General features: G+C 47.9%; 2 protein-coding genes across 14 annotated transcripts in view; one reads left to right on the plus strand and one right to left on the minus strand.

Annotated features, from left to right (window-relative positions):
• Nucleotides 1-10: 10 nt before the first annotated feature.
• Nucleotides 11-15,513, minus strand: arhgef37 (Rho guanine nucleotide exchange factor (GEF) 37). Of its 13 annotated transcripts, none has more exons than XM_042214703.1 (16): nt 15,211-15,513; nt 14,508-14,590; nt 11,807-11,902; nt 10,475-10,929; nt 9,323-9,452; nt 8,671-8,818; nt 8,380-8,579; nt 8,173-8,303; nt 6,881-7,009; nt 6,272-6,385; nt 5,732-5,901; nt 5,096-5,243; nt 4,890-5,018; nt 3,925-4,120; nt 3,585-3,754; nt 11-2,246 (listed from the first exon to the last, which is right to left on the minus strand). In XM_042214703.1, exons 4-16 carry the CDS (start codon nt 10,916-10,918, stop codon nt 2,028-2,030), a joined length of 2,328 nt encoding a protein of 775 aa, XP_042070637.1. In that variant the 5' UTR covers nt 10,919-10,929; nt 11,807-11,902; nt 14,508-14,590; nt 15,211-15,513; the 3' UTR covers nt 11-2,027. The 13 variants fall into 13 exon arrangements, with proteins under 13 accessions (XP_042070637.1, XP_042070636.1, XP_042070630.1 ...); XM_042214702.1 differs by having other exon boundaries at nt 11,807-11,905; XM_042214696.1 differs by having other exon boundaries at nt 11,807-12,291.
• A 6,569-nt stretch (nt 15,514-22,082) lies between these two features.
• The window catches only part of stard15 (StAR-related lipid transfer (START) domain containing 15), a 21,154-nt gene continuing 16,468 nt past the window's right edge, over nt 22,083-26,768 (plus strand). The window contains exon 1 of the mRNA XM_005948638.3: nt 22,083-22,319. Coding sequence (XP_005948700.1) covers nt 22,173-22,319 — 147 coding nt within the window. The 5' untranslated portion in view covers nt 22,083-22,172. The remainder of the gene's footprint in view (nt 22,320-26,768) is intronic.

The following is a 26,768-nucleotide window of genomic DNA, read 5'->3' on the forward strand; positions in this document are numbered from 1 at the left end:
GTGTATGGGGACTGCTGCCTCTGCTGGACACCAGAGGAACTGCAGCTTCCTCTTTCAGCTTGTTATTCAGTAGATGGCGAAAACTTGTAGGCTGTGTGCAAACGTGCACACTGATGGTGATGATGCATGAACAAGAACAGCTGTGTCTCCAGATGTTTAACTGTAAAAGGGGCTGAGTGGGTGTGGACCCCACAGCTTCGTAAATCATCACAAATATTCAGGTGCTTCTTCTCACAACTAACATCTGATTATGAAATGATGCAATGCCACAAAAAAGTTTTGAGTTTAGTTTTATTGAAGCCACACTCTCTGCTGCTGCTCAGCCTCCCACCTGCTGTGTGACTGAGTTCAATATCACAACTGTGGCAGCTCAGCAGAGGTCACGCAGCTCTGCAGCATCGAGGAAACAGAATGACTCAGCAGGACCGACTGAGCAGCAGGTTCGTGAAACCACACAGAAACAAAACAGGAAGTACACACTGTGGCCACGATTACCAAACACGCATACACACACACAGTTAGTCTGATCATGCACACACGCTCCGAGTCTCTGCCTCCCTCTGGTGGTGAAAATGAGAACAGCATGCGAGGAAGATGCTGACCAGAAATGTTCCCTCTGTGGTTTCCGTGTGCGTATGGGTTCAAATATCTACTTCCTCCACATAAGGAACGCTGCAGCTTCATCTGCACGTCTGTGGAATTAAAACTTCCCAAAATAACTGAGGAATGAACCGCTCCCCTCATCCTAAACCGGGCTCTGAGGAGGGGAAATCAGGTAAATGTTCTCAGGCTGAGGTTTCAGTCCATCTGACTAACCCTGAGGACATCTGGTATTTTAGGAGAGAAGCATCCTCCTCCTCCTCCTCCTGACATTCAGCCTGATGGGAACAGCTGAGCAGTTCTGACTCTCGGCCTCCCTCCCTCTGCTCCACGCTCACAGCAGCTGAGGCTGCTCAGCCCCACAGGAGGAGGCCAGGAGAGAGTCTGTGGTGCTCAAACATTCAAGCTGTTGTTAGCTGCAAAACTACTGGAGCTCAGCTTCCTGTTTATGACCTAAGAGCCAATCAGGAGGCTCAGAGATGCTTTCAAATGATTCTGACCCAAAAGTGCGGGAATCAAGAAATGCTGCTGCAGCTTTAGTCCGGCCGAGCAAATGCCACAGACGTGACCCGCACTGCCTGAGCCGTATCCATAGCAACAAGCATCGTCAGGTGAATGTGAATGCAGGAGGAGGTTATTCTGTCCTGACCCATTTCACTCCTACGTAAAACTCTGGAATCAAAGTACAACGAAATTTAAATCCGCTCATAGGCAAAGCAGAAACTGCCGCTGTCCTTCGCCCCTCTCCCAGCTGCTCCTCCTGCTGAGTCTTGTTCTTCCTCGGCCTCGGAGACGTTTCACATTTACATCACATTACTCAGTCTGAGATGATGAGAGCGCCGTGTACCTGTCAGCGCTGCTGCAGGTGAAGAGGGTTCTCACACACACACACACACACACACACACACACACACACGTTACAGTTAGCTTGAGAGAGCTCACACCCTGCATGTATGCAGCATCACTCTGAGGTTCATGGGAAATGAGCGCTTCACTGTACAGCAGCCATGAAAATCGTCCTTCATCTTAAAATGAAGCTAAAAACAGCTTTGTGTCCTCGCCGCACATGAACATCGTCCAAATGTTCAGGCTGTTTGAGGTGACACGCCGTCAGAGCTTCATGGCGTTACAGACGCCATGTTTGAAGAGCGTTCTTGGATGATTGTGCATGTTAGTGCAGAGATCACTGCAGACCAGTAAACCTTCATTATTAAAGCTAAAGTCAGTAAACTTCATTTGCTGCTCCTGAAGCTTCGATCCTGTGCACGCTGCACAGGAAGTGGAAGCAGGAAACACCACAGGAGAAACTTTACACTTCCATTCGTAAACTGGATAAAGTGGCAGGATTAACACTGAGACTGTAAACAGCTGATCCCGGGAGGCTCTTCCATCCATCCTCTCATCTGCACCAGCTGCAGTTTCCCTCCCTAAAGGAAGAAGCCGGGGTTCGGGGGCAGCCCCGCTCCCACGGGCATGATTGCCAGGTAGTTGGAGGGCACGTAGCCTCTCTGACCTCCTCTGACCTCCACCAGGCTCCACTCGGGGCTCCCTCGTTTGTCGTGAGGCTCCAGGATACGAACGGGTTCTCCGGCCCGGAAGGATACTTCGTGTTTGGATCTAGCAGTGAAGTCGTAGGCGCCCACAACCTGGAAACATGAAAAAAAAGCAGCATTTAACAGTCTCCGCCTCCACACCGTCACTTGTATCCACACATCCTTCCTCCATCACGTACATGCACCTCCTGGCTGTCAGGAGGAACACACATCATCAGCGTTACAGAGCCCATCTGTAATTAAGCTCCACTCAGTCGCTCCTTTCATACCTGCAGACCGCACACAGGAAACAGAGGCAGGAAGTGACAGCGTCTTCCCTGACGGCGTTTAAATAAAGGTCAGAACAACACTGCGAGTCGCAGATGTTTCCAGCTGCAGAGGCTGATACAGCAGCATTACACACATCAGTGTGTCATCACACATCACACACACACACACACACACACACACACTCGGCTGTAAACACCAGCGTGGGGTCGTTACTACCACCTGACCCGGCTCTTTCTAATGAATCGTGCTCAACAGCAGCAGCACTTATTTTGCACTGAATTACGCTCAGAGAAGTGCAACGCATCAACACGAAGACAAGAAGAAGTACTCCGAGCACACGTCATCACGTGTAAGACGAGGGCAGCACAGAACACATCTTCTTCTACCGTTTAAGAAACAATCAGCTGATGATGGTATAAAAACCGTAGGTTTGAGAGACCGGTGTGGACTGCGCCTCTGAGGTACAGAAAGACAGCGTGTGAGGACAGGTGGACACAGGCCTGCTGCTGCTACTGGAGACGTGTGCATGCACTGGCACAAAGCAGGATCCAGCATCAACAACAAGCTACCTGTCTTTAAATCACCTGCTCAGGTAGAGCCGCTCTGTGTCACATTACTGTTCAGGAGCAGACCGCTGAGACAGTAATGTGTACGCGTTGATACGCTCCATCTAGCAGCGTATCAACGCGTACAAGGATGTGACAGCATCGCATTTGCTGTGCACAACAACAAATTCAGTCTTACTGTCGTGACCAGAGCCGTCCTCTGTGCTGCTGCATGCTGGGACGGCCAGTAACAGGCGGAGCTGGACGCTGTCAAGGTGGAGAGGAGGGTGTTGTCCAAGATAAGGACAACACCTCCCACCCACTCCACAACGTGCTGGCCAGTCACAGGAGCACACGCAGTCAGAGACTGACATTACCTATAATGCACCACTGAATGACACAGGACGTCATTCCTGCCCGTTTGTATATATCAGAGCGAACTTTGTAACATGTTGTATTACTTAATTAGTTCAGTCTGTTCTTATTATCTCGGGGCGACTGTCGGGATTATTAAAGTATTCTGACTGCAGCTGGATGATCAACCTGCAGCCCTGCGCTGGTGGACAGCACGTGGCCTCCGTCTCCTGGACAGTCTAATGCAGAGGAATTCAATTACCTGAAAGCAGGGCTGACTCATGGGCAGTGGGGCATTGCCCGCCGGGCTGTAGGAGTGTCTTCTGCGTGTGGTCACGTCTTCTGTCAGGTTCGGGTGTGGTGAAGGGGGCGGGTCGTCTGTTGGCTGGTGATAGCGAATGAGTTTCGAGGCAGCAGCGTAGCCTCGCTTCCCTGCGTGAAGATGTAAATATAGTTTAACATTTATTTGTTGACAGTGTCAGACCACAGAGCGATCCCATTGGCTGCTCGTCTGTTTCAGTTGCAATAACAGCGGCTCGCCAGCAGATGGCGCCACAGTTCTTCCTCTCAGGTTTTAGTGCAAACGTCATAAAAAGTCTCACCTCCTGCATCGACCAGCCACCTCCTTCTGTCTCCACGGCTGTCGGCCTCGCTGATCACTGCCACTAGCTCGCCCTTAGTCAAGTTCAGGTCCAGGTCCCGGGTGCCCACGACCGTGCTCATCACCTGGAAGATCTTTCCAGAACCGTGCTTATCCGTTAGCTGCTTCAGACGGCGCTGAGAGGACGGGCTGAGAGGCTGAAAGACACGAGCAGACGTCAGATCTCAGACAGGGCAGAGCTGCTGAATTACTCACACGTGCTCAAATTTACCTGGAAGGTGTTCAGAAATGAAAACAATGACTCAGAAAGAGACACTTCTGGTTCTGCAGCTGCAAAGTTGAAGAACCAGAAGTGGCACATTCACCGCTTCCTCGTCTCTGACTCATTATCGCCTGCGAATGACGTATGATGGTGATTCGCCACATTCTTCAGCCAGAAGTATTATAACCTCCAGCTAAGTGTGACGTGACTGGAACTTCAGATCTTTACTGGGACCAGTAGCTGAACCAGTTCACACAAAACACGCGGCAGAACAGGAAATACAGGTGGCGTTTTTTTAGAAAGATTACTTCAGGAACAATGCTCGACGCTCACACAGCAAACTCCACCGCCCCCACCGAACACCAACAATCTCAGGAAACTGAAGCTCAGACTGGGAGCGTCGGTGTGACACCATCGCGTCGGTGTGACACCATCGCGTCGGTGTGACACCATCGCGTCGGTGTGACACCATCGCGTCGGTGTGGTTAAATATTCGGAGAAGGATTTTTGCTGGATGATAAAATCACTGTTATATTTTTTATTCTGACCTTTCAGCAGTAACCAATCAGCTGAAACATGTCAAACATGTCTGAGGTCAGCTGAGTGGTCCACTGTTGCCCATAGTGCTCTGTAGCTTACAGTGTAAAGCGCCCTGAGGTGGTTTGCTGCTGTATAAATGAATGAAAGCCGATCTGAACGCTAACCTGGGCATCTGGCGCGTTGAGCTTGTCCTCCACCATTCGACATAAATGCTGCAGCCTCCTCGCTCCTTCCAGCACCGAAGACTCTGCCCACTCCCAGAATGCACCAGGAGAAAGGCTGCTGTGAGGGAGCTGCAGGGAGACACGTGAAGGATGAGCACAGATATCCAACGTGTTTTTGTGCATCAGCCTGTCTGTAAGGACATCACCTGCTGAGCGAAGCTGTGAAACAGCTGCTCCATGTCTGCTGCGAGATCTCTGTGCAGACAGCTGAACGTCCCCAACGTGCTCCACATCATCTGCAGAGCCAGCCCGTTAAACTGAGGGAGCTCCGTCAGGAGCAGTGTGTTCAACGTCCTGTCAGGAGGAGAGGGGAGTAGAGGAGGTCACTCGCACGATCTGATATCCTCGTGTTGGTGTTGTTCCCAGATCATCATACTAAATGTTGTTCCAGGATCAACATCGCAAGTGACCAATCAGAATGTTGTGACGTCATACTTTTGCGACTTCGGGAAAAACCGGCGTAAAACAAAAAACTGTACTTAAGCTGCGAGAAACCGCCTCTGTCCGCCGATCAACGGACCCTACCCTAACCCTAACCGCAACCCTTTAATAAACAGTGAGCAGAACTGATATTGTCCTTGCAACATTGGAATTTCATAAATGCACGAATGGCTTGGCGCGCAAAAGAATAACGTCACAACAATGTGATTGGTCACTTGCAATGTTGAACCTGGAACAACATTTTCATGATGGTCTGGGAACAACACCAACACGAGGATATCAGATCATCCGAGGTCACTCACAGCTCCAACCATCAGGAACCATCAGAAACCAGTTCCCACCTGTACGTGTTGGCCACAGCCTGCTCCTCGTAGCTCAGGTTGGGTTTTCCTTCGATCACCTCGTAGTCGAGCAGCTTGTCGAGTCTCTTCCTGATTAGGTTCCTCGGGCCCACCAGGAGGTCCCGGAGAGCGCAGAGCGGCTGGTGGATCAGCTTCCTCATCCTCTTCTCCTGGAAGAAGGAACAAAGAACAGATCGACATCAGCAGACCGTCGTTCACTGCATCATCCTTTCACAGGGGGCAAAATATGCATGTCCACCTCTGCAGGCGCTCAGAGACACAGCGGCCTGTGTCTGATCTCTGATCATGTTCTGAGCGTGTGCAGAGATCGGAGGTGGGATGCAGGATGCACACCATCCACCAATCAGAAACTGTTTACACAGAGAGAAGTCTGTGATGTAATCTGTAAAGTTTGGTGCTGTGTCTGTAATCGCAGCTCATCCTGTCCTCTTAACTGGACACGAGCCAACAGGATGCAGTGCTGCGACATTTCCTGCACCTGTAAAGACCGCAGCACCGTTCTCAGAGTTAATCACTCACAAACATCGGGAGGATCCACTGTCGGAGCGCCGTCGTGATCTCTTTGTAGCAGATCGGTGCCTTTTCTCCATCCATGTCCAAGTCAAAGTCCTCCGTGCGGCAGGACAGGAAGCCCTGCAGAGCAACCACACACAGCTGAGCGCTTGGCTGTCCAAACACGACTCGCCGCCCTCAGCACGTTATTTTACAAACCAAACATGTACAATCAAACACATCAGAGTGAAGCTGAAGCAAAGAAACGTTTCTGAGCATTTCTTAAAGTCGGTGTTTGTGCTGCAGATGGAGAGCAGGAGATGTGGGCGGGTCGTCTTCGCTAACGTCTAAACAAGCTAAACAGCAGAGAGATACAAAGAGCTGAGTGTTGGTGTGAAGGACAGAATGAGGAAAACAGAAAGGTACACAAGCATGTGTGTGGCCTCCTGACAGAGACTCACAAACTCATGACTGCACATCTGTAATTATACCGTGACCGTGAGTCACAGCGTGAAACAGTGACTGCTGCAAATTTATGTTTTACAAATGAGTTTATTCAGGTTTGAAGTTTTAGTCAATAAAGTCCACTAAAGCTTTGAAGTCGAGAGCCAAGACAAAGTGTGAGCATGAGTTTACCTGGAGGTGCTGCAGGTACATCTCCACGTTCTCCAGCAGCTCCAGGATGCCGTTTTCCAAAACATAGAAGAATCCTTCCAGGGCATCAAATTCCTCGTCCACCAGCTGCAAGACATCCAACACGCCGATCTAAAGAGATGCTCTGAGCTCACACACTGCTGCGCTACATAAACTAGCTGTGTGACACACTGCTTTAAAACGTGTAGTAATGGGGTCAGTGTCAGTAGGAGCCAGAGGTTCAGAGAAGACCTGCTGTTTGTGAGGCGCAGCCAATCAGAAGACATTTGTCTTATAGGAGGAGCACCGGGATGACGCACAGAAGGATTACTGTGAACTGTGGATCATGCAAAGCTGCTCTGGTGGAGTCCAGGAGTGAAAACAGCAGGTTACAGCTCATGCAAAGCCTCAGTCAATCATACACTGTAATGATACATGTGGAAAGATCAGCAGGGGGAGCAGGCTGCAGACAGGAAGTGTCTGATCAGACCTTCCACTCTCCCTAGTCCACAGCTGTGCTTCCACCTAACAGCATTTGGTCGATCAGACCTGCCAGTGGTCACCTGAGCTTCACACCAACGCAAATGCATGTTAGTGTAGCCCGGCTCAGACTGATGCTGATCTCCCCGAGCCTAGCTCTGATGTCTATCTCCATCTCCCTTGTACAATCCGTCTCTGGACCCTTCCCAGATGAGCGTGAGTGAGAGTGAGCACGGTGTGGACTCTGGATTTGGACTGAGCGTGCGTTCCCCTTTTTCCCAGCCCCCTTCTCCCTGCCTCACTCTATACATGTACACATCACCGGTGTTGTAAATAAACCCACTTGTCTGATTCCACAGTTCAGAGTCCAGCGCCAACAAACCTGACAGTAACTTACTGCGAGACATCGATTGTAATTTTTATACTCATGGAGGACGTGTGCCGTACAGTCACTCTGGCTCGGACGTTCACACCCACTGTGAACACAGCAGTGGCCAGGGGAGAGTGGGAGGTCTGATCAGACACTTCCTGTCTGCAGCCTGCTCCCCCTGCTGATCCTTCCACACGTATGATTACAGTGTATGATTGACGGAGGCTTTGCATGAGCTGTAACCTGCTGTTCTCACTCCTGGACTCCACCAGAGCAGCACTGCATGATCCACAGTTCACAGTAATCCTTCTGTGCGTCATCCTGGTGCTGTCTGACACAAGCTATTTTAGCTCCTCCTCCTTTAAGACAGCATTCTGCTGATTGGCTGCTCCTCACAAACATGTGGGCGGAGCTTCCTGTGGATGAGGCTCAGGGTTCAGCCTACCTTAGGTTTGAGTCCGGCCTCGTGTTTGATCTGCTGACCGAGCCTGGCGGTCTTCTTGGCAATGCTGTGGGTGTTGAGGCGGACGATCTTGTCCTTGATGGTCAGCATTTCCGTCTTCCTGTATTTGTCAGCTAGAAAACACGAGTGACAGTTAAAACCTTCTGCTTTCTCACGCCAACATCCGGCCCCATTAGTCACGCTCCTCACCGACTTCCCGGAAGCGCTTGTATTCGTTGATGCGACAGTTTAAGGCAACAGAGGTGTGAGCGGTCTGCTCCAGCAGGGCGTAGGCCGGGTGGGAGGCGTCGGTGTGCTTCTGGATGGTCTGCAGCAGCAGGGGGTAGCGGGCAATCCGCTGCACGGGCATCACCAAAAAGAAGCTCAGCGACGTGGCATTGACGTCAGGCCTGCAGGTGAAGAGAGACACAAGACTCATCAGTCAGCTCCTCGGCTCTGAGCACTTCCTGTCCAAGGCGAGACGAGGCACCGTAAACTTACGCCGCAGCCTTGATGACTCTGACAACCTCGTTCCACAGAGCCTCCTTCTGTTTGTAGCTGTTCTCCACCTCCGTCACATGATTGTAGTGCGCCAGGTACTCCTTATAGGCGGCTTCCATCTCTGATGACAGGCTGAGAAACGAGTCACCTGTCAGCGAAGGAAAACACACCTTTACTCCTTTACAAGAAGCAGCAGAAAGGAAGTTTTAACGTTCATCACGGGAAACGGCTGTGCCGAGTAAAGAGCGATGACAATCATCATTTTCACTGTCTACCTCCCGGGTTTCTCGATGATGATCATCTCGTGTTCATCCAACAAAAACTGTGAGAAGTTAGAGAAACATCAGCTTATCAGACGTCAGAGCGCCACAGTGTCTGACTTTAAGGTGGACTTTACATGCTGAGCTGGTCTGTGAAGAAGAGTCTTCCCCGGAACAAAAACAAAGAGGTGACACCTGTGTGATTCAGGAACTCACCTGAGCTGAATCACAATACTCCATCTTTAAATTTGTGTCAATAAAGAAAAAGGATAAGAGTCAGAAAAACAACAAAGAACAACCACTTCCTGTTTGACTTCCTGTTTACAACGACAGAAAGACTGAAGCTGTGAGGGTGACACATCAAAGTAAAGGTCTGGTGTCAGGTCGCTTACAGAGACTCTGCGGGAAGTCAGGCTCTCCAAACTGAAGCTGCTTCTGGTCCAGCAGGCTCAGGAGACGGCTCGATACATCGATCACCTCCTCGATGTGCAGAAACATGCTGTCCAGTCCAGCTGGAGGCGGCTTCAGTCAGAGCAGGTGGAGGGGAGACAGAAAATAAAGGTTTTTACCTGATATCAGACACTTCTTTAACCCCAAAGTCTGAAGGTACCCCATTACAACCCATACGCTCCCATTATAACCCAAATTATCCATTATAACACATGGTGTTCATGTATTTTGAGTATATAAAAACATCTGAGGAACGCTGAAAAAGTGATGGCGATGTGCTGCAGCAGCATCAGAGCTTGGCTGACCTTTGATAATAAAGGTGGATCTGTGCTCATGCTGGAAAGACGGGGGCGCTGGGCGCTGGGAGGCTGAACAATGCACAATCCAGCGGCTCATCTGTCTCACAGAGCCGCCATTCACTCACGCCTTCACCCTGCTCTCTTGCTGTGTTTCCACAGCTCAGCTCTTCTTGCCCATAAAGCCTGATTTCATTATGTTTTATGAGGCCTCATTTCATTAGCACAGTGATAATAAGCTGTCATTTAGCAGTACTAAGCAACAGAACAGGCATAATGAAAAGCAGGTGATAAGAAGCCACTGAGAGGGCGCAGGATGCTAAAACCTTCACCTGCTGCACAGGTGAGCAGCAGCTTTAAGTTCAGCCACTTTCTTTTTGCTTCTTTGTATTGTCACTATCAGAGTTTGTCACTGTGACTGTATACACCCCCCTGCATTTATTCACTGCTTATTATTAATCTCTGTCCCCTCCCTCAGCCCTTCTTCCTCCCCAGCTGGATGAGCTCTATGAACAAGTGTTTGTTCTCAGACGTCCTTGTTGGGGTGTTCTCTGTATTATTATATATTATCATTATTTAGCTTACAATATAAAGCACATTGAGGCCACTGCTGTTGTGATTTGGTGCTATATAAATAAAGCTGAAGCAGCTCTGCATGATTCACAGTCGATAATAATCCTTCTGTGTCTGATCCCAGGGCTCAGTGCAGGCCCTAGGGTCGCCCTCCGTCTGAAACAAGCAGTTTGGCCCCTCCCCCTGCTTCCTGCTTCGATGGGCAGGTGTGTTCCTAGGTCCTACCTGTAGCTGCTGCTGCAGGTTGCTCCTGATGGTCACGGTGCTGAGCTGCAGCAGGCGCAGGTAGCTCCTCTCAGACTCCACAAGCTCTTGGATGGCCAGTTGTTGCCTCTGGGCCGCCCTCTCCTTGGCTGCTGCCTCCTCCTCCTCGGCCCTCCTCTGGGCCTCTCTGGCCTCCTCTTCCAGCCTCTCCTCTGATAACGAGCTCTCCTCTGAGAAACTGTCCTGAGAGGAGAATCGCCGAGCAGCTTTTCCATCTTCAGGTGGCGCCTCCACCACTACAATCACCCCTGACTCAGGCGTCTTCTCCTCTGAGATTAACTTTTCCCCTCCAGTTTGATCTTTGCTGCTTCCAGCTGTCTGACCTGCAGCTCCCAGAGGAGACCGAGCAGACGAGGCTGGTTTAGGGAGAACCAGTGGGAAGGACAGCCTCCTGGGCACTTCCATGATGGAGACGGCTGTGAAAGAAACAGACTGTCAGGTATTTCATTACATGTCTGAGCATCTTTGCTGTCATCAGTCTGCTCTGGAGCTTGCAGACTTTACATTCCCTGATGACTGAGAGGACGGCACGCTGTCTCCATGGGAAATAACAGCAAATGACAAAGACTCACACAGACGTCCTCAGCCTGACACAAACAACCAGGTCGCCAAAGAACAACTTCAGCTGGAAGGAGAGTTTTCAACCAATCAGCACTCTGCTCACACACAGCATCATCATTCGCAGGAAGAAAAGCACAGAGACGGTTGCAGTCGCCGTACAAACACAGGGCACCTACACGTCATTTAAACTAGTGTACTACACCACTGTTAATCAATATAGATCATCAATAACTAATAATAACTAATAAAGATAACTCTGAACTACAGACGACAGAAACTGAAGAAAAAGATTTTCCAGCACACACACACACTGAATAAATGACTGAGGAAGTGTGTCTGCACGTCTTTCAGTTTCCTTGAGAGGTGAAACGTCTTTAAGCAAACTTAAGAAGTCCAGACACTTTTCTCCCCGAGCTCCTTAGACTGCGATGACCTGGATGACTGAGAGCCTTCACAAATACTCAGGAAGTGTCCACCCCCCCCCCCTCCCCACCACCACGGCTGGAACATCTGGGGGGGGCACGGTGACCCACAGAGGGGATAACTGAGATTTAAAATCCTCAGTCTAAACAGCCCCAAAGCACTGCCTCTGATGGTAAACTCCTTCACCCTCTGTAGAAAACCGATGATTCACAAATAATCCTGATCACCTAAAACCCTCAGACCGGGTCTGAACCGGGTCAGAGCTATTTTTATGCAGGCGGGGACAAACTGAAGGAAGCACACGCTCACCTTTAACCCCGAAACGCTGCGATCCCCTCAGCTCCGATCCTCACCCAGCTGCAGCGTCCTCGCTCACTCCTCTCCCCCGCCGCACTGAAGCAAAGTCTACTGCAAAGACAACACACAGACAGACACACACACAGAGAGTGTAACTTTCTCCACTGACTCACACACACAGGCCGTGTGTGAGGAAGGGGGATGGGAGTGGAAAAGAAGGTGGGAGGGCTCACACAGGACAACACACACACTCGTGCTGCTGAGTAAGCTGAGTGACTGCAGCAGCTGGTGGGGAGAGGAAGTGGCGCTCACCCAGACAGAAACTGATTGGCTGACAGATCTTCAGACTGAAGGGAAGGACCAATCAGAGGACATGTTGATGAAACACGGTGGGGTCCATGCAGCAGAGCTTCAGGCAGCAGAGGCTGAAGTTTCCCTCTCACAGGAGACAAAGTGCTGTGGGTCCTCCTCCTCCTCACAGGGATCACTCAGATTCTCTGAGAACAAACAGGGTTTACATTTAGGTTCTCTCTGACCTCTGACCCTGACAGGAAGTGAACACCACCCCAAACATAAAGACTTTATCCTGTATTGTGAGTGAACTGCACATCCAGACTCTAACAGAGCAGCTTTGCCTGACTCGCAGTTCAGAATAATCCTTCTGTATCTGATACTGCTTCATCCTGTGTGTGAAAGAAGCTGCTTTAGCCCCGCCCCCTTCCAGACGTCACTAGAGGGCAGTGCAAACACGGCAGGCCGGGTGGGGTGACAAGGAGCAGCAGGCTGACAGTAAGGGGGATACGTTTAGAAACAGAGAGTCAGATCTGAGGTCTGCAGCACATAGCAGGACTTCACCTGATCCAGGTAACCCCGGTAACTCCAGGTTTCTGTGAAGGGGGTTAAAAAAAATAAACTGATGCTGTGAACCGAACCTGCTCCAGATTAGCGATCAGCAGGTATGAAATCCCCACCCACCAGCCAATCAGATCTCAGGAAAACAACGTCCCCGTTCCTAAGGATCCCTCAGAGCGTCGACAGCAGCAGGTCTGAAGTCTGTGTGACTCCGAGTGACAAATGTTCATTCTCAGTCACAACTTTGATGCGATTCGTTTTGGGTTCAGTTTCTGTTTCATAACCTTTAACATGCGATTCGGCCCTCACACGCACACGTGCCGCGTTTCTAACGGTTACTGACTTTACAGACATTTATTTTATAAAATGCCTGAATGATGGATGGTTTCCTGTCCAGGCTTCAAACTTTATTAACACACACACTGATGCAGAGCTGCTGACACTGACCTCTGAGTCGTCTTGGTTTTATACTTTATTCTTCTCCTAACATAACTGTGATTGGTCAGATTCCGCCAACTTTCAGGTGAGCGCCCTCATGCCTGGATCAAGAAAGCCATGTTCAGTCAGCGGGCTGGTAACCGACCGCCCTGATCTCTGACGTCAGGATACCCGGGGAACCGAGAGGGAACGGTGGACTCACCTCGTAGCGCACACCATCCCATCGTCCTTCCTCAGTGACATCATCCAGGTACAAGGGCAGGAACAGCTGACAGAAAGCGCCTCTCACTCAAAGCTTTCACTTCAGTTTATTATCCCACAGAGTTGGTGTGCGGCGCAGGTTCACACCTTCTCAGCCCGAGCTTCAGCCTGATGACCAGCGTGTCAGTGGGAATAAACAGGAAGATGTTTTCGTGCCGCAGCCCGGCAGGCTGACGGGATTCACAGCGGCGTGTTTGGGTGAGTGTGCAGGGCGGGAGCGGCTTATCCTGCTCATAACATCCTCGGAAATGTGGGCGAGGAATGCTGCGGGGCCGGATTCGGTCAGCTGATCGGCTGACGGATTCGGGTGTGCTGCAGGAAAAGAATGGCTTAAAAGTGACGTGACACTTCAGGCATTCACCACCTGCAGAGCAAACACGCTGCTCAGAGTCCAGAGCTCGTACGCTTCGTACCTTCAAAGCTTTCAGAGCCGTGCACATTCCAAGCCGGGATTAGAACACGCCTTAATATTAAATCACAGCAACTATGACAAACCTGAGAGTGAAACATGACACAGACAGGCCTTGTCGGTCCTCACCGATCCGATCGTTCAGCGAGAGGTTTCACTCAGCTGACAACGTCTACCTGTGAGCTTCCTGGGACGGACCTCTACATCAGCAGCAGATCCAGGGTTCCTGTCGCTTCTGCCACACTTCCTTCACACAGTGAGGAAAACTGATCCGATGCTTCATGCTCAGTAAACTTCAATGTCCAATGACTGACTCTAACAAAGTTTTAGGTTTGGTGTGAACGCTCTCAGGCTGCAAGGTGACCTCAGGGAGAGGGGAGGATGGGGGAGGAGGGGAGGATGCACTGGTTGCTATTGTTGTTCCAGCAGCTCAGGTGATGTCAGCTCGACTCAGACTCAGCGTGGGTGGATCGTGTCTCAGCCTGACCTCGGAGTCTGCGGTCACACTCTCCTGTCAGGCACGTCCAGTCGCCTCTTTGGGTCCACAGTGACAACGACCGGCCACAGAGTCACGTCACCGCTGACAGAAACCGTCCAATCAGAGAGCAGACTTCAAGCGGAGTGAGTGAATCACTCAGGAAACTGCTGTGAGTGTCTGTGACAGGCGTCACAGATATGTCACTGCTGATGTCGCTGAGCCGTGACCGTGTCCAGCTGCTTAAAGCGACGCCACAAAGAAGAAACACAAATTACCTTCATGGATCTTCATCGAGGACCGCGGGGACAGCAGAGGACTCCGCAGCACGGGACTCAGCAAACACCTGAAACACACACGTCTGCCGAAGCACATCAGGCAGGAGATGCACAAAATTAAGTTATTACGAAAATAAGATTCATGTGGCAAAATGGTAACAGAACTGAAGTCCATGGGCAGAGGGCTAAATCAACCCCATCATTTGTAGACTAAACCTGCTGATATTACCAAAGTGTTTAATTTAAGGAGAAAGTCTGGACTCTAAGGAAAGAGCTACAACATGAAAGTGATTGAAATAACACAATAAATAAGTCATACAAGGTTTGACAGAGATTGAATGAAACTATAAATGTGTTGAAACCATCAGTGTGTTACTCTGAGAGGATGGTGGAAGAACAGTGTATGACCTGACCTGTGTGTTTAATCATAACAATGAACAGCGATGTAACTGATGACTGGATACTGAAGATAACAGCGTCGTTAGATCTGAGCGCGGTGTTTGATTCAACTCCTATGACTCTGCTCGGCGCGTCGATTAACCGAAGCCTGGTCGATCATTAACGCGAGCAGGCGGAAACAAATCACGGACTGTTTTTCCGGAAAGTAGCGGACCTCCTCCTCCGCAGGTCTGCTACCCTCTGCTGTCCTCCGCTTAGAGAGGAGCGGAACCCCCTGACACCTCCTCCCCTGACACCTCCTCACCTTCCATCCTTTCGCCTTCACACCTCTCCGTTTCCTTTGAGCGCGCGCCGTCTCTCTCACCTGTTGATGTACTGCAGCTCACGAACTCGATCAACACACACACACAGGACATCCGCTTTCTGCTCTACAAAATAAAAGCATTCCGGGTTTTCAGAATAAAAGCGGCTCACCGGTCTGACTTTCAGCGTGCTGTCCGTCCCACTGAGCGCATCAAGGCATCAACGAGGACTCACACAGAGGACCACCAAACACCTGCAAACACCTGAGTGATGACGTTCACCATAGATCGGCTTCACTGCTTCCTGTCTGTTAGAAACACCTCCGTGAAGTAAAGCATTCATTCAAATAAGGATTAAAAGACATGAAAACACTTTAAAGACAATAAATATATGAAATAAGTTTTAAACTGATACCTTTCGTTGGATTTCTAGGGAAATATTATCCAGTGTATCTGTCATCTGACCTCCAAAGGTACCTCCACATGTTCTCATGTGCTTCAAACCAGTTTCAGATCACAGCATGACTTTTTGTCTGTCCTCAAAACGTGAGGAGGAGGAGGCTGATAAAGGCTTTAATTAACACACAGGCTCAGTTTGGCCTCACAGGAAGTAGTCTACATGTTTCTGTCCATGTTTGCTATGTAACACAGAGAAGGTTTCAATGTGAAGGCTGCGGATCGCGCTCAGTGTTTTCATCAGAGACAAAGGTTTATTATCGGTAAAAACACAGACTTACACGCTCCTCCTGTTAGTCTTTGTATTTGATTTATTTATTTTATTACTCAGATTATTATTATTGGAAGAAGACAGGAGAAGAGGGCTTATTATAAATAAACATGAAATGAGTTTTAGGCTCAAACTGGAGACCAAACAAAGATAAGCAGGCTCCTGTCTCTGCTCTCCTCTCGTGGTGGCACAGTGATGACGAGCTGCTTTTAAATAAATCAGGAAATGTGGATTATTAAATATTAGGTCTCTCTCTTCCAAGTCTCTGTTAGTGCATGACTTAATAATTGATCAACAAATTGATTTACAGAAACCTGGTTACAGCAGGATGATTATGTTGTTTAAATGAATCAAAAATCCATCTGATTTCTCAGACTTTATATCTGATTTAGTTCTGAGCTCAGATAAAATAATTATTGTGGGTGATTTTAGCATCCATGTAGATGCTAAAAATGACAGCCTCAACATGGCATTTAATCTGTTATTAGACTCAATTGGCTTCTCTCAAAATGTAAAAGAACCCACCCACCACTTTAATCACACTCTAGATCTTGTTTTAACATATGGCATAGAAACTGAACATTTAACAGTGTTTCCTGAAAACCCTCTCCTGTCTGATCATTTCCTGATAACATTTACATTTACAATAATTGATTACACAGCGGTGGAGAGTAGACTTTATCACAGTAGATGTCTTTCTGAAAGCGCTGTAACTAAGTTTAAGAATATAATCCACCCACTGTTATCATCTTCAATGCCCTGTACCAACACAGAGCAGAGCAGCTATCTGAACGCTACCCCAACAGAGGTCGATTATCTTGTTAATAATTTCACCTCCTCACTACGTACGACTCTGGATACTGTAGCTCCTGTGAAAACTAAGGTCTCTAATCAGAAGTACCTGACTCCGTGGTATAATTCTCAAACACGTACCCTAAAGCAGATGACTCGTAATCTGGAGAGGAAATGGCGTGTCACAAATTTAGAGGATCATCATTTAGCCTGGAGAAATAGTTTGCTGCTTTATAAGAAAGCCCTCCCAAAGCCAGAACATCTTACTATTCATCACTGATTGAAGAAAATAAGAACAACCCCAGGTTTCTCTTCAGCACTGTAGCCAGGCTGACAAAACAGTCAGAGCTCTTTGAGCCAACCATCCCTTTAACGTTAACTAGTAATGACTTCATGAACTTCTTCACAAATAAAATTTTTATCATTAGAGAAAAAATTACCAATAATCATCCCACAGATGTAATATTATCTACAGCTACTCTTAGTACCATTGATGTTAAGTTAGACTCTTTTTCTCCAATTGATCTTTCTGAGTTAACTTCAATAATTACTTCCTCCAAACCATCAACGTGTCTTTTAGACCCCATTCCTACAAAACTGCTCAAAGAAGTCCTGCCATTAATTAATGCTTCAGATCTTAAATATGATAACCTGTCTCAGACGGCTAGGACCGAATTGTGCCATTAAAGGCGAGTTTATTTACAACACCAGGTGACATATATACATATGTACTGTGACGAAGGGACTGGGACTCCAGGGTAAAAGTACAGGGCAAGGCTAACTCGTTCACACTCCTCTACACACAGTCTGTGACTGACACACTCTCAGTCCAGTCCCACGCAGAAACTCACTCATGCTCATCCAAACAGGGCCCACAGGAAACAGGCAGGGGTCCAGGAAGGTCTGCTGAGGAGGAGCGCCACCCTGCTGGGGGAGGAGTGAAGAGGGAGCAAGAACCACAAAGAGAACACCAGAGAAGACGTGAGGACCATGAGACTATCTCTAATATTCACAGTAAAAATCTTAGAAATATGGTATCTAACCAGATTCTTACTCTGGATGGCATTACCTTGGCCTCCAGTAACACTGTGAGGAACCTTGGAGTCATTTTTGACCAGGACATGTCCTTCAATCCACATATTAAACAAATATGTAAGACTGCTTTCTTCCATTTGTGCAACATCTCTAAAATTAGAAATATCCTGTCTCAGAGTGACGCTGAAAAACTAGTTCATGCATTTATTACTTCCAGGCTGGATAACTGTGTTATGGGAAGGCTGTGTGCAGGCAGGAGTGGTGACATGAAGGACCCAAAATGCAGACTCACAGAAACCAAAGGTGAACTTAAATACAGCTTTAATGCTGAACTCCAAAACAGTAACAAAACTGAGACTACAAGGTAAACTTTACACAGACAGAACACACAGCAAAATAAGGGTAGATCACGACATGGACAAACTGAAACAAAGGGCTTAAATACACAGAGGGAGCGATCAGGGAATTGGTAACAGGAGGGAAACACAGCTGGGGCACAACCAGACGCATTTACATGAGACAAGGACTTTCAAAGTAAAACAGGAAACATAACACAGACTGAACTTACAGACACAGACTCACAGGCAACAGAGACGTGGGACCAGGGAGACACAGAGACATAAACCATAAGATAGAACTCTAAGAAACCAAAGACTACAAATGATAAATAATATAATAAACTCAAAACTCTGGGTCAACGACCCAGGCATCCTAAAAACTCCCTGAAAAGCCTTCAGTTAATCCAAAATGCTGCAGCAAGAGTCCTGACAGGGACTAGAAAGAGAGAGCAGATTTCTCCTGTTTTGGCTTCCCTTCATTGGCTTCCTGTTAAATCCAGAATTCAAAATCCTGCTCCTCACATACAAGGTCTTAAATAATCAGGCCCCATCTTATCTTAATGACCTTGTAGTACCATATCACCCTATTAGAGCACTTCGCTCTCGCTCTGCAGGCCTACTTGTTGTTCCTAGAGTATTTAAAAGTAGAATGGGAGGCAGAGCCTTCAGTTTTCAGGCCCCTCTTCTGTGGAACCAGCTTCCAGTTTGGATTCAGGAGACAGACACTATCTCTACTTTCAAGATTAGGCTTCAAACTTTCCTTTTTGCTAAAGCATATAGTTAGGGCTGGATCAGGTGACCCTGAATCCTCCCTTAGTTATGCTGCAGTAGGTGTAGGCTGCTGGGGATTCCCATGATGCACTGGGTGATTGATTGAAGCAATAATTCTGAGTACAACACAGCTAAAACATAAATTTCAAATGTTTATGTTTTCCAATAACCAATCATTAAGGAAAACGAGTCTGTTATAAACTAAGAATCTGCAAAGACACATGTGTTATTACACCACACCTCATCCTCTTATCAGCATGTGTAAACAAACATAAAAATGTCTGATTGTGTTATAAAGTTCAAACCGTTCAGCTCAGACCTGACCTTAAAACACACACACACACACACACACACATTTATTCTAAAAGTTGGTATTTCCTTTACTGAATACATGAAATAAAATAAAATATAATTTTAATTAATAAGTCACTAAACTGGAAGCACTGCAACAGAACTCTCTTAAATCTAATAGAAACAAAGTAAAGCCACACTCAGCAATAGCAGGCAGCAGGCAGCAGGGGGCAGCACAGGCTCACAGCTCTGAAGCTGAATCAGTGTGAAGTCTGCAGCTCTGAAGCACGTGACACACTCACTTAAAAAAAAAAAAAGCTTTATTTGACAAAAGGACAAGAGCAGAAAGTTTGATAGTGTCAGTATAGTTGTGCATTTCCATCATGACAGTGAGGACATGGAAGATAGAGACGAGTTTATGCTGCTGTCCTAATGTGGTCCAGATAAGACGTCGTTCCAAAACCCCTGAGAGTCACGTTTTATAGCAGTTTTAAGGACACCTTTGGTAGGACACACCTGTGGACACGTTTAAAGGACACGTCCTTCTTCCAGTTAATAGCAGAGATGAGGTGATTCCAACAGAAGACTGTATATGGTTAGGAACAGGATGGTCCAGGAACAGAGCTCTGACCGCTTCACCTACAGCAGAGCAGGAGGGTGGTGCTCATCCAGTCTGGGCCCGTGATGAAACACTGATTTTAGATGAGACACACCAAAGACATGTTCCCAGGAGTTACAGGAAGGTGACGAGGTGTTCTTTAATTTTCAATAATTAAACACATAACGGTCTATAACAGTCTATCACAAGGAGTGTTTCAGAACCAGGAGTCACAGAATTGTGATTTTTGCTTGTTGTTCCAGAAGAAATCGTGATGATGGGAGGAGTTATGATTTACATGAGCGACCAGAATAAGAAGACCTGATGATGAAAACCTGAAAGCTTAAAATATATTTTGTCAACATCATAATTACAGACAAGAAATTAATTTAAACCTGCGATTTTAGAAAGGATACGAAGAGGATGACATCACACATACTTGTAGGAAGCTCAATAATTGTTGAATCCAGCCAACCTTAAATGTGAAATGAACAGTGGGAGGAAGCCGGAGTACCCAGAGGGAATCCATGCAAACACCAAACACGGGGAGAACATGCAAACTCCACACAGAAAGACCCCGGCCTGATGGTGGAATTGAGCTCAGGACATTCTTGCTTTGCGGCAACAGTGCCAACCACCGTGCCACCATACTGCTTGTACCAAAGCATGAAATCTCATTCTTAACAGGAACAATAATATCTGAACAATATTTAATTTGCATTAATTCACATTTATTGGTGTTAAGAAGGAGACCTGATGCTGTTGAAAGTACATGAATGGTTTTAATTGCCAATGAAATTTGGGTGGTCCCCAGCAAGGCCCCGGGGCAGACCAGGACACGCTGGAGAGATTGTATCTGTCGGCTAGCCTTGGCGTTCCCCCAGACAAGCTGGAGGAGGTGGCGATCTGGCAGCGTCCCCGCGACCCAGATAAGCAGAAGAAGATGGATGGATGAAATTTGGGTCTCATCGTTTTAAAATAAACTTGCGTCATCTGCCAAGCCTGTGCACGTATGCAGCACGCTGCTCTGAACAGACAGCACCACATGAGATCACACGCAGCTTTAGTTTGTACAGCACAAAGCACAGCAGCTGGAAACAGCTGGAGAAACCACAGCAAACCCAAAAGAAGCATTTTCAGAGACAGTCCAGCACTGAGTTCGTTACAGTGGAAATGACCCCTGAACTGGAAAATCAAAGTGCAGAAGTTAAAGGTTGGAGCCAAGTCCTGCAGGTTTCAGTGCACTGTCAGCAGGGGGCACACTCACTTATCCAGGTAATCTGTTTCACTGACAGATCAGGCAGCACCTGAACATGACACTCTGACCTTCATCACACTTTACTCCTCCTCTTCCTCCTCCTCTCTGACCTTCATTACAGACTCAGTTACATGATGGAAAATAACACCTGATCTGACTCACACGCACACACTTTGCTCCGCCCACTGCTTCACCTGGAGAACAGGTATCAGTTATCGATGCCTTCAAGAGCCTCTGGAAATCAAACAGTCAGCATTAAAGGAAGCGCTCAGACATATTTCAGCCCTCTGTCTCTCCACCTTTCGGGAGATGCCTGCCTTTACTTCAGCGTGATGGAGCTGACTCCCAAAAATAAATACTGAAGCCTCAGCAGCTCCATCAGGGGGTCAGGGCAAACAGTTTTATGTAGGAACTATTTTCTTTCAACCAAATTACACCGTCTCACTGTCTATCTGCTGTACCAGGTGACAGGCAGAAACGCTGACTTGTGTTTTTAATCTAAAGCTAATCTAGAGCTCAGATGAGAGAGATTCAGGTAGCTCTCTGCGGCCGGGGAAGCTCACATTTCCAAAGGAACGTGAAGGCAGCACGCTGCAGGGCCTCAAAGGTGATGCGCGAAGACAGATGACTCCCTCCGCTCTGATTCCTGCAGCTCCTCGCAGGCAGGAGGAGGAAGACACACAGACAATCACATCTTAGTTACCATTGAGATTTCACCCCGCCACACCCATCGGATGCCGGGGTGAAATCTCCAAATGTGTGCGTGTTTGTGTGTTTACCTCTTTTTGTTGGTTTATAGCTTCTCTGTGTCTTTGTGTCCGTGTAAAAGTCGTATTTGTGCATCTCCTGTTGGTGTTTCTGTCCTCCATCTCATTGGTGAACCTTCCACCTGGACTACTTCAACTGTGCCTTCACCTGTCCAGCAGGTGCTCAATGGGCCCCGCCCTCGCCGAGCCTTGTGGGTATTGTAGTGTTTGAGCAGCAGAGTGGGACCTCTTTCTCTCCGTCCTATCTGTGTGCTGGGGCAGATAAAAGCGGCATCATCAGCCGCTGCCGCTCACATCCCCCCGCCGGGACAGCAGCTACCTGTTAGTGGTGTGAGGGCGGCGCGCAGGCGCAGTGAGGTGCAAAGGTCGGTGGGCAGCTGATCGGAGATGCCGGTGCAAATCCCGGACGACTCGGACTTCTGTTCGTTCAGAGAGCAGTGCCTGAGCACGGAGGGCTGGACCAGCCGCTACAGCAAGGGAGGGGTGACGGTGTGGGGGCGCGAGGAGGACAGCAGCACCGTGCAGAAGCTCAAGGTGAGCCGCGTCACCGCTGACGCTTTTACTGCGAAAAGACCGCGCTCCTTCACAATAAAAGCAATACTCAAAGTAACTGAGTACATTTACTCCATTACTTCATCCCAGAGTTACTCTGGAAACATTATGGTGAAAGTTTCCTCTGAGAACTGCACGGGCTAGCGCAGACGGTCAGTTAGTCGGTGGGTTGGTTAGTCCGTTAGTCACTAACTACAGGGTTTGATCATGTGTCATCATCTCTTCAGAAAGTTTGATTGGTTGTTTTATTTTGGAGTTTTGAGGTCACCATGGTGATTCACAAAGATTTGATGCTGAAGCTACTGGAGTAAATGAGGTACTTGGACTGTAAACACAGAAACACATCCATCAATCAATCGAATGATCGGTGAAATCTGATCACTGATCAATCGATTGATGACTTTTACTGATTTATCTTTAAGGTGGAAACAGGAAGTTGCTCAGTGTAAACACCTGAAAGTTCCTGGAAGTGGTGCAACATGTGAATCTGTGTTACTTTGGTACAAACAGGTGAAATCTACACCTGTCACAGGGCGTCAGCCTCATTAAAGTGCCAGCTGTCAGAGGTCCAGGTGCATTGTGGGTAACAGAAGGGTTAACAGGCCTGCTTCATCAGAACTCCTGTTGCGGTTCATGTGTGATGCTGCCCACCTGACAGATGTCACCTGTACCTGGAGGCAGGTACCTCAGCAGCTCTGCAAACATTTAACCAGCTCTCCTCCCGAACCTGCTCAGCCAGTTTCAGCTTATTGACGACCAATCAGATCTTGGGAGCCACTGTTTGATGTGCGAACAGGGGCGGATCACAGTACTCTGGGTCCTGGACGCTGCAGTGGGCCCCCAGACTGCCTACATTCACTTTATGGAGTGTGTGCAGTTTTGTTTGGTGCTTTAAGACTCCAAACTTGAGCGTTTGTTCATGTTTAAGTATTTTTACAGTTTCTAACAGGCTCTTTCGATCCTCAGAGTAACCTTCATCTTTCAGCCTGTTAACCCACTCGCAGCCGCAAACTGGTGCTGAGGAAAGTCAGAGGTTCCTCAGCAAGAAGCTCCTTTGTAGGGTCTGTTTTTTTACAACATGAAGCTTCTCTGGGCAACTGTTGCTGTGATTTGGTGCTATATGAATAAAGGACGACTGAATCGGTTTTGAATCCAGATCCATGGTGTGCAGCTGGATCACTCTGATGGATGCAGTCACACCTGAAGGTTCATTTTCAAATACACAAAGAACATTTTCCATGAAGTTAAAGGCGAAAAGTGTGAAGGAGGTTAAAGCTTTGCTCAGTCACTTCTGTGAGGGTGGGTGGTACAGAACTCTGATGTTACAGCAACCCACTGAAGGTTTGAATCCCTACCTCAGGCTAGAGCAGCTAATGCAGCATGGGGACAGTGACGAGTGAAACCAAAGGTCTCGGCTTCAGTCAGAGCGACTCTAAATTTGAGGATTTCTGCAGAGGGAAAGTCGGATAGCTTGCTGGAGAAGGAGATTCTTCCTGAGAACAAGGGCAAACAGGTGAAAGAGGGCACCCCTGACGGGTGGGTCACTGGATATGATTTTGATCCACTTGAGAAAAGTATTACCGAAACTGAATGTGGGTAACTCCTTGAACAGAGCTGACAGCAGCAAAGGGCCGTGCATCACACTGGAACCTGGGCCGGCCGCTCCCAGTCACTTGGTCACCTGCTACTCTTTACCTGTTGAGCAGTCAATCTTGTGATCTAATCTGAAATCACCCCCAGTTATACATACGCCAGCACCCAATGGGGACACTGATTATTTTGGGCTGTGCGCACTTATCAAGTTCTCCTTTGAAGTGTTATAACATACCCCCCAGAAGTCCTGAATGATCTCAATAACCTGAGCCGGTATTGTCCTGTGATTAAGTACTCTGCCACAATAGGTGTTAAAGGCTGCGTATATCACTTGGTCGGGCCATCTAGTCTCGATCAAATTAATATCTGTAACAGTTAAGTGTATTTCTTGATCAAAAGCTTTTTAGATTTGCACCATTTTATTCTATTTATAACCTCTTTCATTGTTTCAGTTTCCTGAATCCGCCATCATTCCTTCCTGTAGTACTTACAGTCATCTCACTCCTCTTGTCCATCCCTACCATTGCACTGTGACTGGCTGTGGTTAAACAACACATGTGGCTGTACATTAGAACACAAAACATACAAAGGTTATTTAATAAAAAATGTTTTTGTAACTTAAAAATGAGAGTAAATCTGATGAATATGCATACAGTCTTGTTGTTTCGTGTTCAGCTGCTGGAAGTGTTGTAGCGAATCTGCAGGACACTTATGGATGGTGATAAATGAGCCAGGTGTTGTGCAGGTGGATGTGCACACCAGCATTTCCACACCTAAGGAAGAGAAGTGAAGTGAGCATTCAGCATTAAGGCTCACTCCAAATACATTCATGTGAAGTTACCTGGTGACTCTAAGTTAGTTAAGTAGACCTACTAGTGAATGCGAGTGTGACCGTTGTCTTTCTCTCTGGGTTAGCCCTGTGATGAGCTGCCAGCCCATCCAGGTGTTTCCCACCTCTGTGATAGGCTCCAGCCTGGCCATGACCTGGATAAGTGGAAGAAGATTGGAAAGTTCTTGTTAATGGACCTCACTGAGCTGAAGACATTTTAAAGTTTGCTTGTGGTTAAAATGTGACACAGTCATTGGCCGTTGGCTGTAACTCCAGTTCTGAGTCTTGCCAGTTACCTGACCAGGTAATTGGTGTGTTTTGTTAGCGCTGCTGGTGTCTTGTTTACACCAAAGGTGTCCTCTGGCATCTGAGTCAAGACATCAGCGAGATGACACGCTTAGCTGGTATTTGGTGAATTCAAGGGACTTCTTTGGGTGATTCTCTCTCACGTCTTTTCTCTGGTGACCCAGGACCAATTACAGAAAGTCTCTGAGCAGACGGGAGGAAGTGTGAGTGCGAGGAGGAGTGTCTCTGTTCTAAGTACACAGAGGTGATGGTGAGGTGATGATGATGATTCCTGTGTGTAAATAATTCATAAACTCTTTGGAAAGCAGCGAGGCATTTCTTCTTCTTCTGCCTCATGACTAATTCAGAGCTGCTGATGGAGCCAGCGACCAAACGGGTCACATGATCACCTGCTGATTTACCTAAGTCACAGCTTCCCGTCATGTGAAAACGACAAAACCGAGATTAAAAACATTGTCCTGCAGTCTGATTCGTCTTCCTAGCACACGTGGATTCAAACACGGACATGCTTACTGGTTACTGGTTAATGGTTCCATGTAAGCTTTCTGCATGGCCCAGTCAAAAACACAGGCTGCTTCCTCACGTCTGACCTGCAGAAGCCCATCTATGTGGGGGTTGGGGGGTGTGATACTCCTGTTATCACCAGCTGAAGGGCGCTGTGGTAATTCTGGGCACTGACAGCTGTTTTACCTGTTCAGCTGATTTCTGTCATCTCATGTGACTGGCTGTGGAGTCTCTGCCGTTTGCGAGTCACATCTCTTGCTGCTGAAGGCTGTAAAGAGTAAATGAAACTCTCCAGCACCATAAATGACCTCGCCCTGCTGATGAAAGCTGGAGATGATGGGTGGAGGGGGACGTGTGGATGACCTCAAGGGGGAGGGGACATGTGCACGACCTCGGGGGGAACTTGTAGGTCTTTGTAATCGTGGAGTCTTTATTTTATCTGAAGTAAATGAACCTCTGCTCGTCGTCTCCAACGTGCTGTGAAGCAAGGCAGTGAGTAGAACTACAGACCCTGGCTCAGCTCCTGAGTGAGCTGAAAGGTTTCCTGCAGGAGAGACGGACTGAGTGACAGACACAATGCCTCGGCGCTCAGGACTTTATGAATGATTAACGGCGAGCGGAGTCTCGCTGATTGAGTTACACGGAGAGTTTACAGTGCTTGCCATCACCATATCAATGACCGCCGCTCCAGCACGATTACAGCAGTGGAAAAAAGTGACGTCCTACAGTAACAAACCATCTCACATGACCACTGTGACACCCTGACAGGTGGAAATCTGGAGCTCAGATCTCTCCATGCCTACAGGGGGAAATTACAGTCTGGTGTTTCCTGGCTGAGAATATTTTACATGAACACTTTGGTTTGTCATCGTTCAGGCTGCGCTGCAACAATGATGCAAACAGTGACCAAAGCAGCAGAGCTGGAAATGGTACAGAGAAACTTCCTGTGGTCCACATGAACGGTCAGCTCCACGTTAATAATAACCTGCTCCACATAATCATTCACAGGGGGAGGCGGCGGTTGTCTGTCTGATTAATGTTCAGATGGCTCAGTTTGTTTCAGGCAGACAGAGGAGCTGATCTGGATTAGCTGGTGATCTCTTGTACAGTGGGGCAAAAAAGTATTTAGTCAGCCACCGATTGTGCAAGTTCCCCCACTTAAAATGATGACAGAGGTCAGTAATTTGCACCAGAGGTAC

The sequence above is a fragment of the Haplochromis burtoni genome, unplaced genomic scaffold, assembly GCF_018398535.1.
Source record: "Haplochromis burtoni strain Fernald_Lab_line unplaced genomic scaffold, NCSU_Asbu1 Contig_601, whole genome shotgun sequence".
In the NCBI taxonomy this organism is placed as follows: Eukaryota; Metazoa; Chordata; class Actinopteri; order Cichliformes; family Cichlidae; genus Haplochromis; species Haplochromis burtoni.

Coding starts and splice junctions, on each gene's coding strand:
- arhgef37 (XM_042214703.1), bottom strand. CDS start 10,918: ATGGAAGTGCCCAGGAGGCTGTCCTTCCCACTGGTTCTCCCTAAACCA. Junction 8,304..8,379: donor CAAGCGCTTCCGGGAAGTCG/GTGAGGAGCGTG, acceptor CGTGTTTTCTAG/CTGACAAATACAGGAAGACG. Junction 2,247..3,584: donor TGAGTCAGCCCTGCTTTCAG/GTAATTGAATTC, acceptor TCATGTTTCCAG/GTTGTGGGCGCCTACGACTT.